This window comes from Anabas testudineus, chromosome 24, assembly GCF_900324465.2.
Source record: "Anabas testudineus chromosome 24, fAnaTes1.2, whole genome shotgun sequence".
NCBI classification, from domain to species: domain Eukaryota; kingdom Metazoa; phylum Chordata; class Actinopteri; order Anabantiformes; family Anabantidae; genus Anabas; species Anabas testudineus.
Window position 1 is genome coordinate 15815905 of NC_046632.1, and position 17728 is coordinate 15833632.

The 17728-nt window shown below is 41.2% G+C and overlaps 1 protein-coding gene across 3 annotated transcripts; it reads left to right on the forward strand.

Moving 5' to 3' along the window:
• Positions 1 to 673: 673 nt before the first annotated feature.
• reps1 (RALBP1 associated Eps domain containing 1) lies at positions 674 to 17590 on the forward strand. Of its 3 annotated transcripts, XM_026341412.1 has the most exons (19): positions 674 to 1450; positions 3097 to 3220; positions 5509 to 5729; positions 7006 to 7168; positions 7404 to 7534; positions 8240 to 8402; positions 8536 to 8599; positions 9484 to 9638; positions 10157 to 10278; positions 10696 to 10776; positions 11731 to 11818; positions 12305 to 12406; positions 12660 to 12720; positions 13391 to 13595; positions 13702 to 13896; positions 14172 to 14261; positions 14446 to 14600; positions 14705 to 14810; positions 14888 to 17590. In XM_026341412.1, exons 1-19 carry the CDS (start codon positions 1298 to 1300, stop codon positions 14954 to 14956), a joined length of 2448 nt encoding a protein of 815 aa, XP_026197197.1. In that variant the 5' UTR covers positions 674 to 1297; the 3' UTR covers positions 14957 to 17590. The 3 variants fall into 3 exon arrangements, with proteins under 3 accessions (XP_026197197.1, XP_026197198.1, XP_026197199.1); XM_026341413.1 differs by lacking the exon at positions 10696 to 10776; XM_026341414.1 differs by lacking the exons at positions 674 to 1450; positions 3097 to 3220 and adding an exon at positions 5266 to 5362.
• Positions 17591 to 17728: the final 138 nt, after the last annotated feature.

Consider the following 17728-nt stretch of genomic DNA (forward strand, 5'->3'; position numbering starts at 1 on the left):
TCTATCACTAAAGGACCCCTGTCATTTCCTGGCACCATTAATGAACACACATTCGTAGCTCAAAGAACAGTTGCTGATCCACCTTTGACTGCAATAGCGCTTAATACTTGAATGGTAGGGGGAAAATAGTCTATGGAAACTTTCTCCCAAACATGGCCCCTAGGCAAATGACTGGCGTCACATGATCACATGGTCACATTTCAGTAGTGCATATTTCAAACAATTTTGTGATTAGAGAGATTTTAGGCATCCAGCAGCTCACAGACAATAGACAGATAAGCTCACTTAAACAAATATAATGCATGGTTAAGTGACCTAGAGTTGTAGAGTCTGTCTGACTGTATTTGACTGCAATGAAGAAGACCAGTTGTGGTCAAACTTAATAAACTATAGAAGCTTAATGTGCAGTGATATATTTTAACATTTAGTCGCCCTGCTCTTATTTTTGACCCCAGTGGCTAACAGGCACAGAAAAGTAAGAATATAAGTCATAAATTAGACATAATGTGAAGTTGCAATGATTGACATAGCTCCTGCAAACTGAGAACACGTTAAAGGAATAAATGGGGCCTGTGCAGAAGTAATAACTGAGTTGTGTCTTAATTCCACTGTGGTTGAAATGGATGTTAGTGGAGCTTTTAATTTGAAACCCCGTGCCGGAAGTCTTCTTCTAACGCTGAGTGGCTTGATGCTGGCTGTAGGAATGGCGGCTATGGTTACTAGAGGAAGGAACCCAGAGACCCCGAAACTTTACTTCTAACGGCCCCGCAGAGGATTGTGCTTCAAGCGAAACACAGAAACACCACCCAGTAGCGGATTACAGGGAGAAGAAGTGCCGTAACGAGAGATTATCGAGATAGATGTCCGGGCTGAGGAGGTGGACGCACTTTGCGACTTGCTAGTTAGCTTAACGCTGCCGTTAGTAGCACTGACTTTGATTCAAGGTAGCTGTTAGCTCGCTGCTCCACTAGCCAGCTGTTGGCTTGGCTGGCCCAACAAGTTAACAAAGTGATTAACTGTATGAAAGCGTCCCTTATTTAAATGCGTGAGTGGTGATCGCCTCTGTTTATCAGCAGACACAATTAGAGGCTTTTGCAGACAGTGGGATCAGAAGACAACAAGTCGACACAGCGCGCTGGGATCATTGATACAGCTAACCTCAACGTTAGCTGCTGCACTGACGCTAGCTAAGTTGGGATCCTGAAGTCTCGCCCATTTTTGTATCCTGCCCCAGCCATTGGCTAAGGGCTAATCAACAGCCAACTAGTCTGGTTTTCAGGTCCGATTTGGTACTACGATGGAAAGCCTAACGTTGAGTGATGTCGAGCAGAAATATTACTCGGATTTGTTCGTTCACTGCGACACGGACAACACCAAAAAAGTGGCTTCCAATGGGAGAGTTCTTGACCTTTTCCGGGCGGCCCAGCTACCCAGCGAAGTTGTGCTGCAGGTAAGCTAGCGTCAGCACGTTGCCAGCTTTGAAAGTCTTATCATTTGCGTGAGACTGTGAGGTGTGCTGTTGATTTTACAAACCTGCCCGTCTGTCAGAGCTGGCCTGTCAGCCAGCACTGCTTTGGTTAGCCTGGGTGGTTAACGTTAGCAGAGCTGCGCAGCAAAAGGACACACCTTCTTCTGGCTAATATTAGCCTGAGCCAGGAGAGTAGGCAGCCAAGTCACATAGTTAGCCTTAGCTGTAAATGTCCACTCACACAAACCTCTTATATATATATATATATATATATATATATATATATATATATATATATATATAAAAGGTCAGCTAATACATCTGTTGTTCAATTATCTTCTTGTGGGCATGTGTTTAACAGCTTCAAATAAACACAACGTGACAACAACCCATGTCCTGTTCAGCTCTTTGCTTCAGGTTGATGCTCACATATCCTTCAACCTCCCTCCATTAACATTTATCTATTCAGCTAGTTTGTTCATCACTGGTTTGCTCTGACATGGTTGAGTTGCAGATCACTGCCCCATCGCCCACTTGTTAATGCAATTAATAAAAGTTGTGTCCCAAATTAAACTTATCTCAAATAATTAATAGCTGAAGAGTCTGTTTCTAACAGAGACTTCATAAATACATGGACCTGTTGTCAGATTATTCATGCTGTGGCTTCACCACCTATAATCCCATCCAGACCTCCCCCCCTCTGTCTGTTAACACGAGTTATGAGTGGCCAATTAAGCCGCAGCAGCCCATTCTTGTGACTTTAGGTTTGTCAGCAGGCCAGTATTTGCAGTTTGTGAGTCAGCATCCTTTTCAAGGTCAACAAGGGGATATGTGTGGTGGAAGAATTGGGCAGTGTTGCAATCCTCTACTTTCAAAATGTGCACTGAGCACCACTGTGGCCTGTGAGACACATTCAGCTACAGTGTCATGTTGTAACAGGCTAAGAGAAGTGATTGGTTCCTTGTATTCACACATACTCACAATAAGTCATGCGTCAGCAAGAAAGGGATCAGTCAGCTGTGGCGGGCTGTCAATGTTATGTCTCTCAGTACCTCACGCTTGAGAAGTCATCTGAATGTTTGAAAGTTTAACTCACAAGGAATGAATAATCAACAGGTTCCTAATGTTCCCACATTTTTAATATTTCTAACCAATATGCATTACCTGTTACGCACCTTTTGATGCATTTTATGTTAACAGCCCTCTTTACTATTTTGGACAAAAGCTGCTCCGCATGACGTCAAGTACAACAAAATATGTGATAATCAGGGTTATTAGTGGTGAAACCCACTGGACATCTGACAACGAAAACAAGACATAGCTCACAAAGCTTCATGATTTGTGTGTATGCACATTTTACATAGACTGTTTAGTGTTGGCTTTAACCTTTAACTAACCTTTAACCACTGATGGAAAATACAGTTTGCCTTCTTGTTCGAGCAAATCTTAAATCATTATTTGTTCCTTATTCTTGTTTAACTCCGATGTTGAATTTGTTAAATATGATGACTAGTTCAAGGGCAGACTGCTACGTCCTCTCTTGTCTGTATGAGTAATGGTTCATATCACAGTTTCAAATGAATACAAGGTTGCTAACTGTTCCTCTGTGTCCTTGTGTGTGGGTTTAGATCACAGAGCTATGTGGAGCCACTCGGCTGGGTCATTTCGGGCGGAGCCAGTTCTACATCGCTCTCAAGCTTATTGCCATTGCCCAGTCTGGGCTTCCCCTGAGGGTGGAAAGCCTCAACTCAGGTGAGACTACAGTTGAGAATTCAATCGTCGTCACTGTTAGGCAGCTTTTTGATTCTCAGACAATGCTGTCACTTTACAGCGCAATGGGCAAGTTTCACTAAAAACTATATCATGTACATCACATTTTATTCAGTGATATAATAACAGTTAGTAAATAACACACTTGGAATGTTTTAAACTTTTACATGTCTTTAAAAAAGGTGGATGCTAACAGGTGGCTGGCACTACAGAGGTTGACAGGTTTTCATTCTCGTGCACTTGTAATTATAATGCATGAATTAATGAAGAGCAGGTTGTGCTAAAAGGTGAGAGTAGTAAGTCAAATTACAAGTTGGAAGCTTGGTTGAGGTGAATTCATGTGACCATAGTGCAATTTGTAGCATAAACCCTTGTTTTTCACAGAGCTTATTTCCTGCAGTAATCCAGAAGGTAATGGGAAAAATTCCATTAAATTAACTACCACAGTATCTAACAAAAGACTTAAACGGGAGTTATTTAAAATACTCTTTATTAAACCTTTTGGATACATGTAAATAATGTCTACAGACACATCACTTGCTATTTAAAATAAATCCTCTTAATCGGTTAGTTGAGACTACTGCTTGAACATGTCAACAACCTTTTTGGCTTGAATTATTGCAACACAAAGCTGTTAAAATGATTTCATAAAAATATAAGGAAGCACCATAGGCAGCTTCCTTAAAGCAAACAGGCACAATGTACTGTGTGATGATTATTAGATTTGGGCATGTAATCTTAAAGTGGATGTAAATGCAGTGAATTGTGGGTAGGACATGGTTGAAAATGTTCCTTTTCTTTGTGTTTTCAGAAAGTCTTAAGACACTGCAGTCGTGCAGAGATATTGAATAGAAAGTGATTGTACAACGCAGAGCTTCCCTGATCTCAAACTTTCAAAGGTTAAGGACAAGCATACAGGGGAAAAAAACATTTCACACTTTCAGTGTGAGTTTTATATGAATTTAGTTGCTGTGTGCTTTCTTAAAGCCAGTCTGTAGCACGTACTGGTCTGCTACCATTCACTGACATTTTCTTCTCTGTCCAAACCCAGAGGTTTTGCTGTTTTTTGTAAAGGGTCCAGAAATAGTTTGCCTGTCTGTCACTCTTCCACAGATAATTTCACTCAGGCAAATGCATTTGATGGTGTCAAATTTATTATCATTGACTCGATGAGCTCGGTAGCTTCTCTTTTTTACTTGCTCGCTGTGGGCATCATATCTGGGTGTACATGTCAGCACTGCCAGACTGGAGCTTTGCATTTTTCAGTCTGTTTTGTTTGCTTATTTTTATATTCCTGTGGTTATACTAAACCTTAAAGTTACTATTTTCTATATTCTTGCATTAACAATTTAGAAAATGAGTGTCAAAACAATTGGTGTGTGTATAAAGTTGCTCATAGTAATGGACCCATCGAAAATGATCATGGATATAGCAGTTAAGGGCCATATATTTCCCTTAGGAGTTGGTTTTTAGCAAAACAGAGCTAAATATAAGTAAATATATGCACTAGTCCACAAACTAAACCAAATGGTGCACTGTAACTGTTGGATGTGTAAACAGGTAAATAGTTGGTCCTATCAACTGAAAAGGTGATATGTCAATATTGTGCTTGCAACCTGTTTCTGCTGATCAGAAAATCAGTTACATCTGTCGGACTAATTTCTGCCTCGTCTTATTCATTTCATACTTGCATTTATATGTTTTGTGATATTAATTTTATGATGCAGATTAGAGGGGAGTGTACAAACCAAATATATTCAGTACAACACTGGAAGCTAAAAGCGGCAAGTCACAAAGTATGTGTGACAGTAAAAATAGTTTTGCTGTCAGTGCCACAACGGAACAAAAGTAAGGGTTGGTTCCATTTCTACCATTTCACTCTGACATTCAGCATCATGCAAATCAGTTGTAGAGGAAACAAACACACCATTTAGTGTCTTTAATAGACCAGCGTTTAGTGCATGTTTCATTTTGTGGAAGGCGCCCAGCTCGTATTGAAAGGGACACTCTGCAGCTGTCGCACTCCCTACAAACAGCTGATTATGACAAGTTCATTCTTTTGGCAATATAGGGAGGCAATAACTGAAGTGGGAGCAGACGAAGGAAAGAGGCTGCACCTAAAAAGTAACCTCATCAGCAAAAATATAACATCGCTGATGATATCTGACAGTTGTAATGGCTAGTGAGCTTGCTTTTCAACATTAGGTCTTGAAAATCTATATGAAACAAATATTCCGTCTAAATTTCTGAATGGATTTCTGTCTCACCAGTGAAGGACCTGCCGCTGCCCAGGTTCGTGGTGGGGAAGAACGAGGCGGAGGCGAGACATGCAGCGCTGTACCAGGACACGGACAGCCAGGGGTTGTACCCACCCTCTGCTACGGCAGTAATGCCCCGACCACCAGGCAGGGGTCATCAGAACAAGAAATCATCGACTTCACTTCCTGTCCACGAGGTCATCCAACCCCTGGCACCAAGCATAGAATCACAGGTGTGTAATTCAACTATTGCCTGTGTACCTTTACATTAATACTGTTGTTTTGCACTGGTGCCTCATTTATGTGGCAGCCATGCAGCATCATGTCATTACTTCTGGGCTGTTTTTCTTATAAGTGCCTATTCTTTCATTAAAGAAAAAAACGAGTTAGAACTAACTAATAACTGCGCACTATTTTTAAGCTGATAAAACACAAACAGTTCTTTCATGTGTTTATTGAACACACCCATTAAACACACAAGTGATGGTGGAAAAAGTTTGTGAAACCGGTTTTTAATGACTGGTGGTTTACGGTGTGTTCAATCAAGACTTGAAAATAAATAAAAATCTTTAGATTTCTAACTTTAGTGAAGATCAGATTACATTCCCTGGTTAATTGCAAAAACTTTATTTACTTATTCTTTCTACTGTGTTTCTACTTGTGCAATATAAATGTAAATGAAGGTATTGACTCATCCAAACAGGCAGTTATTATCTGTCCTTTGTTGGACATTGTACACTCTTTTTATTTCCGTCAGCAGCTGAACTAAGCAGTTACTAGAGATATTTCACTGGACTACTCTTGCATTTCCTGTGCTTTTCCTGTCTGATTAGTTCTAATACTTTCTGAACTGTGCTGAAACCAGCAGTGTCGCCTGTCAGTTCTGTAGTTCTACAGTGATCTGCAGCTTTTGCCTGTTTGCATATGTTGATCTGACATATTTATTCGCTGGTTGCTTGAACATCCCATATTTGTGATGAGCAAAAAAAAAACAAAAAAACATCTGAAGCAGCATTTATCGGCTTGTATGTGGGATGTTGTAGATCAGTATCTTGTAGTATTTGAGGTCTGAAGCCTCACACCCATAACATGTGAAACCATAATACAGCGGCAGTGGAAAAACCTTTGCACGCCAAACTTCTTTTTCTTCACCATGTTTCACAATAACATTTAAAAAAAAAAAAAGATATTTGCCTGCATGAAGATGTCTGTTCTTATTACATCTCTACTTGCACATAAGTTTCACTTTTATCTTTATTAATATGGGACCACATCATATTGAATCATACATCTATTGTTTAGTTTTCTCCTTTTACTTGCATGAAAGGGCCATTATTAAAACATGTACAGTAATTGACACACAAGAATTGAATAACAACACACACAACAAGACCTTATTGCCTTTCAGTTACAGTTGTAGTGAATCACATCAGATTGGAAGGACTACCTTAATAAAGTTCCCACTGAGTCTATATTTCATATGAGTTATTGTTTTATATCTGGTACCAGCCCGAGCCGACGTCCCCGGTGGTCTCTCCACACCAGTCTCCCCCCACCTCCCCTCACTCCTGGAGGAAACACAAGCGACAACACAGCGGAGGAAACATAGACAGACAGCCGGTGGTGGCTGCAACTGGAGTCGTGTGGACGCAGTTCAGGGAACCGCAAACAGGTAAAAGATACTGCTGAACAGTAGCAGACTTAGTAACGGTAATGTCACATTCACATTCATTAAGTAGAGCTGCAACAAATGTATTGGTAAACATGTTTGATTACCAGTTGATCATTTTTGTTCAGCACAAAGGTCTCTCATGTCGGTTTACAGTGACACAGTGAGTTTCTGCCTTTCTCTGTTTTCACCATGTTACATTTATTTATTTTTTGCCTTATTGTCCTTCTCCCTCCAGGTCCAGTATCTGGTGATGGCATGTGGTCGTCCCACTCACCTCCTCCTCCAGGTCAAGAAAGTTGGGTGAGCTTCACAGCAGACACCCCGCCATCCAGCACGCACCCAGCAATCCATCCCTCATCAGTCCAGGTAGGATGGCGCTGTGCTTCTGTCACAGTCGCATATGTTAAAAAACTTTTTTTGTTGCTTGTTAATTCATCAACTTGGCTTCAAATTGCTCAGCGGCCAAGCAAACATTCAGTTTTTTCTAACCCTTATAAAAATGGGCAAATTAGATCAACAGACCCTCATTATCACCATGGCAAATTGACTTGGCAAAAGAAACATACATATTGATGAGCATCCATTTAAAAACATTGAATCCTGCCTATGAGCTAAAGAATCTAAAGCAATAAGTAAATAATTTAGATTGTCAAGTTATGAGAATGGCTCTGCAAAAGGCTGTGTTCATTATGCCTGTAAACATCATCAGAGAGCAAGGCGCCAGCGGACACTGCAAACATAAGACATCAGATATCAAACTAACCACATTGTCCTTCAAACATCTGCCAGCACTTTATATCAGTGTTTTATCTAGCAGCTCTGCTCGACTGAAACACAAGCAACTTATTTTACTCTGCTCAGACAAAACAGAAAACTGGAAAGTCCTCTGTCCACAGTGGCTAATATTAGATAGACTACATGCTGATTTGGGTTCCTATATGTTCTTATTTAATTTCCAAAATTGTTATGAGATTTTGCTCAGAAGATGGGATCAGATGATGGTTTTCTGTTTTCCCATCTACTCCATGTTTTAGTGCTACTTTCTTAAGAGCTTCTGTACATGTGTCATAGGAAAGCACAACGATACGAACAGTGGCCTCAGCAGCAACGACTAACGAGATCCAGCGACAGTCCAGTGCTTACGATGACCCCTGGAAGATCACGGATGAACAGAGACAGTATTATATTAACCAGTTCAAAACAATCCAGCCAGACCTCACCAGCTTCATACCCGGTAGGAAAATGTGGACACACACACACACACACACACACACACACACACACACACACACACACACACACACACACACAAACAAGCTCTCTGTAAAGTGTGGTTGGTTTAATCATCCTCACTCTGTGTGCTCCAGGTTCAGCAGCAAAAGAGTTCTTCACCAAATCAAAACTACCGATTCTAGAGCTGTCACACATTTGGTGAGTTCTTACTATTTTGACGCTCTGTCGCTGTCTCTGCTGTGTTTTTTTAAGGGGGTTTAATGTACTGCCTCCTGTCCAACTGTTAATGGACCATCACCTTTAACAGTTCATCACTGCTATTCAGGGGCTTCTCCTGTTCAGATGACTCATCCAACACGTACGTTAGATTGTAGCTCAAGAAAATTTCTCAATTTATGTGCATATTTAAAACATGTCTTTGAATTCCTTATAAGAAGGTAGATTTGCCTGTGGTTAGGCATAAACACTACAACATCCATGTTTTGTTTACAGTTAGAAGCACTGTATGGTGGTCTGTCTGTGCTCTGTGTACTTAATAAATATGTAACTTCCTTACATTTAAAATATCAACTGTTTGATTGTATCTTTTCTCAACTGGAATCCTGGTTTAGCAACCTGCAGTTCCTGTATAATTAAACAGTTAATTACTACAAAGGAAAAAAACAACTGTCACTGCCTCTTACCACTCGTGCAGGTTTATTTGTGTAGGAACAAGCCTTCGTTTTGGTTGTTGTAACTTGTTTTGATCAGGACTTGCAGGTATCACCAGCTTTTAACAGCAACTGAATGTGAACTTGAGTGTATGAAGCATCAAACATAGATGTTTTTATAAATGTGAACAGCACCTCTGTGTGAAAGTGGGCCATCTGCTACACATACTGATGATTTCTACTTCTGTACAAGGCCCTTAAATCTGAACTAGCAGAAGAAGTTAACCTTTAAAACAATGTCAGGAAGATAAAACCAGAGAGCAGCCGACTTTGTAAACCTCATCTATTTAGCTTCCTGTTGTGACATCTGTTGCTATTGTGATGCATTTTGTTAGGACTCTAGACTCACCGGTGTCTAATTTGTGTTTCAAGGGAGCTATCAGACTTTGATAAAGATGGAGCACTGACTTTGGATGAGTTCTGTGCTGCCTTCCATCTGGTTGTGGCCAGGAAGAACGGCTACGACCTCCCTGAAAAGCTGCCTGAGAGCCTGATGCCAAAGCTGATTGACCTGGATGACTCAGCAGGTACCTAGACTCTGTCTTTGTTGCAACGTCAGGTCTCATATAACCTGTAAGTTAAATTAATCTCAGTGACTGCATTCATAAATCTGCTTGTGCTGTATTTTATGGCTGCGCTGCCATTTTAATGACATCCACTCATTAGCTCACTTTTTATATTAAGCATTACTTATTCAGCGCTGAATTTGTTAATACCTTTCGAATATTGTCAGAGCAGCAAGAAAAGGCAGCACGTTCCTGAGATTGAGAGAAGTTTAAATCCACTGCAGCACACTATCAGTCGCTGTGTAAAGTCGGCATTATTGTCACGTTTTCTGTTTCAGAACATTAGATAAATCTCTCTCTCTCTCTATTCCGGTGTGTAAAGGTGTGTGGAAGTTGTTTCAGATCCTCTTTCACGATTCAGCAGCACCTGGTTTCACATTTAGTTTATTGCCTCGAGACATTAATTGGGTTATGTTGCTGTGAAGAAATCTGACCTGTGTCTGTTTTTTTTTTTGTTTTTTTTTTTGTGTTGCACACAGAAGTCCCGGAGCCGACTGCTGATGTTGTGTACTCTGCCTCCCCGGTGGAGGTCACCCCAAACAAATCTCCATCCATGCCTTCGCTCAACCAGGCCTGGCCGGAGATGAACCAGAGCAATGAGGTTCCAACAAACACAATTACTTAGTGTATTTTCATACATAGATAATCTTCGTGTTTGCTTTTTCTGTGTTTGCATTTGATTTGTCTTAAATAATTTGTGAGGGTTAATTAAGTGACATTGGTTTTCCTGATTCATCATGAGTTGATTGCTACTTCATTCTCTTCATTACCAAACATAATTACTGATAATTCAGCACCTCTTCTCTCACTTCTCAAACTGTGGCGGTTCTGTATGAAAGCCAGCGATGTCAGTTTTTCTTCCCATGCCACTGACGATGTAACGTCACCACGTCGTCTGTCGATGACTGATGATGTTGCATTACGAATGGTAGTGGCTCAGACTGATGATGTATACGTGTGATGTCACTGCACTGGCTGACTGACGTGTTTTTTCTCACTGTCTGTCTGTCTCCTGCAGCAGTGGGAGACGTTTAGCGAGCGCTCCTCCAGCTCACAAACTCTGACCCAATTTGACTCTAACATTGCACCAGCTGACCCTGTAAGTCAATCACATAGTGTGCATGGTTTCACCATTAATGGACAAATATTAACCCTTTCTGGTTCTCTCTGCACTCTCTTGCTCGCCCTCTCTCTATATCTCTCTCTCTCTTTCTGTGCATGATGCTCTTCAAAGTGCAGTCTGCTGCATCAGCAGTGGAAAAGTGTGTGTTGTGATTTGGCTGGCTTTGCTTCTGTTGGATGACATGGATTACACTGTTTTTTTCCTACAGTACCAGTGCATTTAAAGATTTACATAAAAGAAATGAGGTGCAGTATTTCAAGGCAGAAATCACTGAGCGCAACCTAAACAATGGCATACAACGTATCTGTTAAATTTTCCCTAATATTTTAAGTGGTTATCAGTTCCTTACCTTAAAGTAGCTAGACAGGAGTGTTAACTATCCCATTACATTTAAACATCATGCACAATATCACTCAGAGGTATGTGGGTATTTTGGGAAGAAAATAGAGTGAATGTACTCAGAAAAGGAAAAATGTCACTTACAGGTAGTTTAATCAGTGTGAGTAGCATTTTATTGTTATAAGTGGGGTACAGATACAGTACTATTTATCTAGAGTCTTCATCAGATAGGATTTGTATAATTACAGTAGTATTGCCTGTCTTTCTAAACAGCTGGAGAAGGTACTGTATATAACAGTATCAAGGAAATACTTGCATAAACTAGACCACTACCAATTTATTCTTAATCATATTTAGCAAAGAGTGTCTGCTTGTAGTTACACAGGTCCATGTCAACAATCTCGCTCCAAAAAGTCCTGAATCACCTTGTGTCACCTTCAGCCATGTGGCAGTAGACAGGCAGGGTTAGGGCACTAAGTAAAATGGTTTTGTGACCCACAAATCTCACAGCATCCTTCTGCAAGACTTGTATCTCCCCATTAATAAAGCTGCCTGTCTCACAGCCTGACTGTTTGCCTGTCTATCCTCCAGGACACAGCCATCGTCCATCCAGTTCCCATCCGGATGACACCCAGTAAGATCCACATGCAGGAGATGGAGCTGAAGAGGACAGGCAGTGGTGAGACACACTCTTGCTTCACTGTCCAAACGATCATTTCAAAGTTTCCCATTGCTTACTGACTGCTGTTTTTATGGATGCCATTGTAAAGGGACTACAATTATTTAAAGCTAATATGTAAAATAATGTAAAGCTGCACTAGAAGCCATGACATGTAAATACCATGACAGCACCGAGAGCTGACGGTATGGTTAGGATGACAGTGCATGTTTAACACGTCAGAGCACATGGGGCCTTGCTGAGTTTGGATGGTGAGGCAGGTAATGACAACCCAAAGGTCACCATTTGTGAACAGTAAACCGAACTAATATGTCATTAAACATAATCAAACAGCACTTTGTTATACATAAACAAGCTCTGGAAATGTTTTGCGGTGAAGTTAATTATTGGTTTCTGCTACAGAAGACACTGCCATCTGTTATTATCATGTCCTGTGTAGCTGACTTCAGGAGAATCAACACTTTCCTGTTATTCTTGGTCCTTCAGATCACAACCACCCCACCAGTCCTCTGCTCGCTAAACCCCCAGAACTGTCAGAAGAAACCAAACTGCCCGCCTCCATGAAGTTTGTAGCCGCCAACACTGTAGGTGAGTGAAGGAAAGTCTGCCACTTCCGAGTACATGCTGAATGAAAGCTTTACTAATGCAGTTTAGTGTTTTTTTTTAAATGATGTGTTAAGAGCTAAATGCATGATGACATAAATCAGAATACATTTTGAGCTACTTATGTATCAGATGCACTATTATTACATTAGTAATAAAGTCCAGCCATTCAGTGTTGTCATTTTGTTGTGTTGCATTATGATAAATGTTTGTAAGTCTTTTATTGTGTCTCGTGAAGGTGATGGTTACAGCAGTTCAGACTCTTTCACCTCAGACCAGGAGCCGATAACAAGACAGAGGTAAGTGACCAGGCTCCACACTCTTGAATGGCACAATTGGCTGCTTCTTTTTGACTTATCAAATCACGTACATGAATTGCCATCTACCTTTCTCAATTTTGAGATACTTTGAGTACTTACTTAAACAACCTACTGCGTTCGGCACAGCTTATATATCAAATGGCAATAACATTTTAACTGGGATGATCTGACTGAGCAGGGATGAATTTCTCCCTCTGTTCCACTCAGTCTGCTCTATTTGCCACATATACAACCTTTACAACACTGCTGTTGTATTAAAGCCTGTTCAGAGAGCACACAAACCTGCCAGATGTCGACAAACACAGTCATTTTGACTCCTTTTAATTAAAGGCATGTATTTAGAGTTAGTTAGTGAAATCTGACCTGCTGTTTAATTTTAACCAGCAATCACAAATGTCAGTGTTAAATGATGTGAAAAACTAGAGCTAGTAGGCGAAACATGGGTCTTCAAAAAACGTACCACATATCGATTTCCCACCTGTTCTTGATAATGAATAGTTACCTGTATTTGTTGTCTTCTTGTTCCTGTTGGATCACTGCGTCTGTGCTTTTTTTTTGTCAGCCATATTTCCAGTTAGATTTACACTGTAGCGTGAATTAAAGTATGCAATCGAATCCATAATACAGATCTCTAAATGTATGTGTTCAGGTCGCAGTCGGGTACGTCTCCAGAGGCTCTGAAGGTGGTAGCTCCACCTCCTCCTCCACCTCGCCCCCAACCCTCTCACTCTCACTCTCGCTCTTCGTCTTTGGACATGAATCGCACCTTTGCTGCCACGTCTGCTGCAGGTCAACCGCAGCAGTCTGCAATAGCTTACCCGCCTGCTGTGCCTCCACGACCTCTACCGACACAGGTAAAACGCACACCAACAGTCAAATGTGTAATTCAACTCTGAATAATCCATCCAAAGGTATTATTTTGTCAGCAGGAGCAGAAATGCTGTGTATTCTTTTTACTAGACGTCAGTACCACTCACTGGGCATCGTGTAGAGGCAGAGGCTGTTCCAGGAGGCGGGGCGGTGCTCACCACCACCTCCCCTCAGCAGATCCCTCAGCAGCCTAATTTTGCAGACTTCAGTCAGTTCCAAGCCTTTGCTGCTTCTGAACAACCTTCCAGCCTGCCAGAGGTCGACAAACACACTGAAGTGGGACAGGTAAGCCTTTACTAAGACTGGTGTCTCTCTATTTACTGTATGGTTAGTCGTTCGTGGCAAAAAAGACTGCGTGTCTTAACTTCATAGCAAGATGTCAGGCAACATCCAAGAAAAATTAAAGTATATTTATTGCCTAATCTCTTAGTTCAAGTTTAGTTTTGTAAAGTAAATCTGTTTTGACAACAATCCAAGGTCTTAACAGTCAGAAAAGCTGTTGTGCATGTGAAGAAAACATTTACTAACATGTATGTTGTTTGTTGTTGTTGTGTCCACAGGTTGACAAGGCGTCAGAGGGCGCTGGCCCTTTAAGAACAGTGAAGAGTGACGGCCAAGCAGATGAGAGAGTCTCCGTCACCATAAACTCTGTATGTCGACATCTTCTGGAAATCTGAACATGACTTTACAGTGGATGACCTCATTCTTGATTAAATGTATTATCCTTGATGTTAAAAAAAAAACATTTTAGGATTTCACACTTCTTATTAGTATGTCAAAGCTTTTGCTATTGGCTGTTTGAGCATCACAAAACTCCTACTGTTTTCTCATCAGGCCAAGGGTTCGTCTGGCCCATTAGCTCCTCCTCCCAAACCTGTACGTCGGAGGTTAAAATCTGAAGATGAGCTGCGACCGGAGGACGAGCAGCACGGTCTGCAGAAATCAAACGTCATAGCTGCTGTCCTGGCAACTCAGCCTTCCATCCCCAGGTGGGAAACTCGGCTAGTTAAGACGACTTAGGAAGGTTTTCTTAAATGGAAGTTGTTGTTTTGTATGCAGCATGTAAGAAGTATGTGTATTTGTGTGTTTTTAGGTCATTAGGAAAAGACAAAAAGGCAATTCAAGCTTCAATCAGAAGGAACAAGGAAACGAACACCGTGTTGGCACGTCTAAACAGTGAACTACAGCAGCAGCTGAAGGTTTGTTGAAGAGGCACTTGTTCTTTTTGTGCTCTCACTTTTTCTCCTCTGGCTAAAAAAGTAATGTCATTTTCTAGGATCTGCTTGAAGAGAGGATATCTCTGGAAGTCCAACTGGAACAGCTCAGACCTTTCTCTCATCTTTAACCAATATGAGCAAGAAAACTCGGCTGTTAATCCAAAACAAGGCATCGGCCCCGGTGTGACTCTCCCCTCTGTTCCCCCCTCCTCCCTCCTGCCTTCCATCATACTGGCTTTCCCTGAAGGCTCCGACCTGCCACAGCGTCCTCTGTTAATCGTCCTTATTACACTTATCAATCATGAACGAGAAGGACCTGAGAGCACAGTCTTGCCAAAAGGAAGAGGTGACAGGAGCGTGGGGGGACTTCACGAACTGGCACTTTTCAAGTTTCTCTAAAGAGAGGTGAAGGTGAGGAAGATAGCAGACAAAGAAATGGTTAGGAGTGGTGGTTAGGGTGCTCCAGCTGCAGGTGTCTGATCACTCTCCAACTGACTGAAGAAGAAAGGTGGAGTGTGTGTGTTTGTGGGTGTCTGTAGGAGTGTTTGTGTTCCTGTTTAGTGACTGACTTCAGGATAGCACCAGTTTGTTCTCTCTTGGGATACAGCCACACCACGTTTCTGTTAAAAACAACAGTCATTTATGGAGGGGAAATAACAGACACACATACAGACTAAAGCGGCAGGAAATGTGTAGCCTGGCTCCATCCAAAGCTCAAGAATCAGCTTACAGCACCTTTAAAATTCTGCACTTAGCAAATTGTTCCTTATTTGTTCAATCCATACAGATACAGAAATGAAAAAAGCATCAGTCAGTGTTTCTAACACTGTTCCTCTATGTCGACATGTCGACAGCAGGAATCTCCAGATATCTGTCAGTAACAACAAATACCGTATGGAGGTGACTTTTTTTTTACTGGAGTTTGGTGTGGTTGGTCTCGCTGTTCAACATATTGGGCTATTTCTAGACAGGACTTGTGTGTGTGTGTGTGTGTGTGTGTGTGTGTATATGTGTGTGTGAGATGCCTTTATTTGGCTAATTCAGCCCACCACCTTCTTACTGCCCCTTGAAGTACATGTGTGTGTGATGGTGACAGTATGAGTGAAGGCATTGTCTCTGTTTTTTCTTTTTCTTCTTTGTTACAGCATTTTGGGATTGATGTGAGTGAATGGTTTCACTGTAATGCTGTATGACTGAACTGTCACTCTGCTCTCTCACCTCCACTTAGGCTGTTTTAAAGAGGAAAAATAAGCTTCTTACAGGCTTTTCTTTCATTTCTTTTACACCTATCTGTGGCTTCACATTTCAGCTTTCTGATAAAACGTCTTATTCTTGGTCGCTGCAGTTTTTCAGTCATTAACGTCATCTGCGTGTGACAGCGTTGAGTTGAAATTCACTTGAAGGTTCTGAAGATTTCTCCAGCTGCTGGACTGCAGGAGGCGGCGCTTATGAAGAATTGTGTTGCCGACCAGGGAGAAGTTGTCCTGTGATTTCCTGTTCTGCAAACACACATCCTGAGATTCAAAAATGATGGTGCAGGTAGTTGATGGTGTAAAAATTCAGCTGTTTTCCAGTCGGGCAGTCGGCACTATGCAAGTATGGGCGATACATCTCCACACACCAACTATACTTAGCTGTTTGTACTATGATAGTAGCAACTGTGTGAACAGTATACTCTGGTTTTTGTATCGTAGATCTTCCAGAACACCATCTACTGTATGTTTGGGTTCATTTTGCCTTGTTTCTTTCTTTTTACTGACCCCACCCCCTAGATTCAGAGGGAAGTAAACTCAAGGCAAGATTGGTGTTTTTTTTTTTTTTTTTAGAGCTGTTTCACCTGAAATCTGCGAGATGAAGCTTAACAGAGACCAGTTAACAGAAAGGGAGACCTGAATGACCCAGCTGCACTTTGAACGTAACTTCACCCCCTCCTGTCTTTCTTTTTTTTATTTGTATGTCCTGCCTTTCCTTGAACTTTTTCTTTCTTTTTAACTGCATGTTGATCCTTCCAAAAAGGAAAATGCTTTAAGATTAAAAAAGGATGACCCACTGGAAATGTATTTCCTTTGTACAACTTGGAAAGGATCTTGTGCCAGTACTGGCCGTACTGTTTTGTTTGGGTCACTCCTATGATTTTTTTTTTTTTTTTAATATAATGGTTTTCCCCTTGAGCTTCCTGTGTATTCCTGTCTTCTTATAAAGCCTTACTCCCCCGACTGGCGTTCAGGTTTCCACGATGGCTGACTCTTCCTTGTTGCATCAAGGCTCGCCTTCTTTTTTCTGCTGTTGAGGACAATGATGTACTCTGTGTGTGTGAGTGTGTGCATTTGTGTGTGTGTGTGTGTGTGTGTGTGTGTGTGTGTGCATTGTATTGTTTCCAGACCTGGAACTAATACCATTTAAAACCCTATTAAACACCTTAATGTGGGATTGATTTATGTTTGCTAGCACAATAGCTCCCTCCCCAGCCCTAAACCCAAAAGGCAATCCAGGCAGGCAGAAGCAATCAGTCTTTGATGGGATTTTGAATGCTATTTGCTCCCAGATCTGTGTTGTATATTGTATAGGATACACACTTTTGGACTCATATGTAAATTTGCATTAATTGCTGACTAACAGCGAAAAATATTCTATTTAATTCATTCTCTCTTGGCTGTGGGATCCTAGATGTTTAACTGCATGGATGTACTGTATCTCTGCAGAGTCAACTAGCAGCTGTGTGATTTTTACACAAAAATAAAAACGGCACAATATTTTAAACACGTCTGTCTTTGCTGACCTCTTTATTATTTTAAGAAACTGGATCATTAGATATTAAAGTTAAGAGAAACACGCCTAGAATCTGGCCAGAAGGGTCTGAAGGGTATATGAGGAAAGTTGGAGCAAGTTTTACTGCCTCA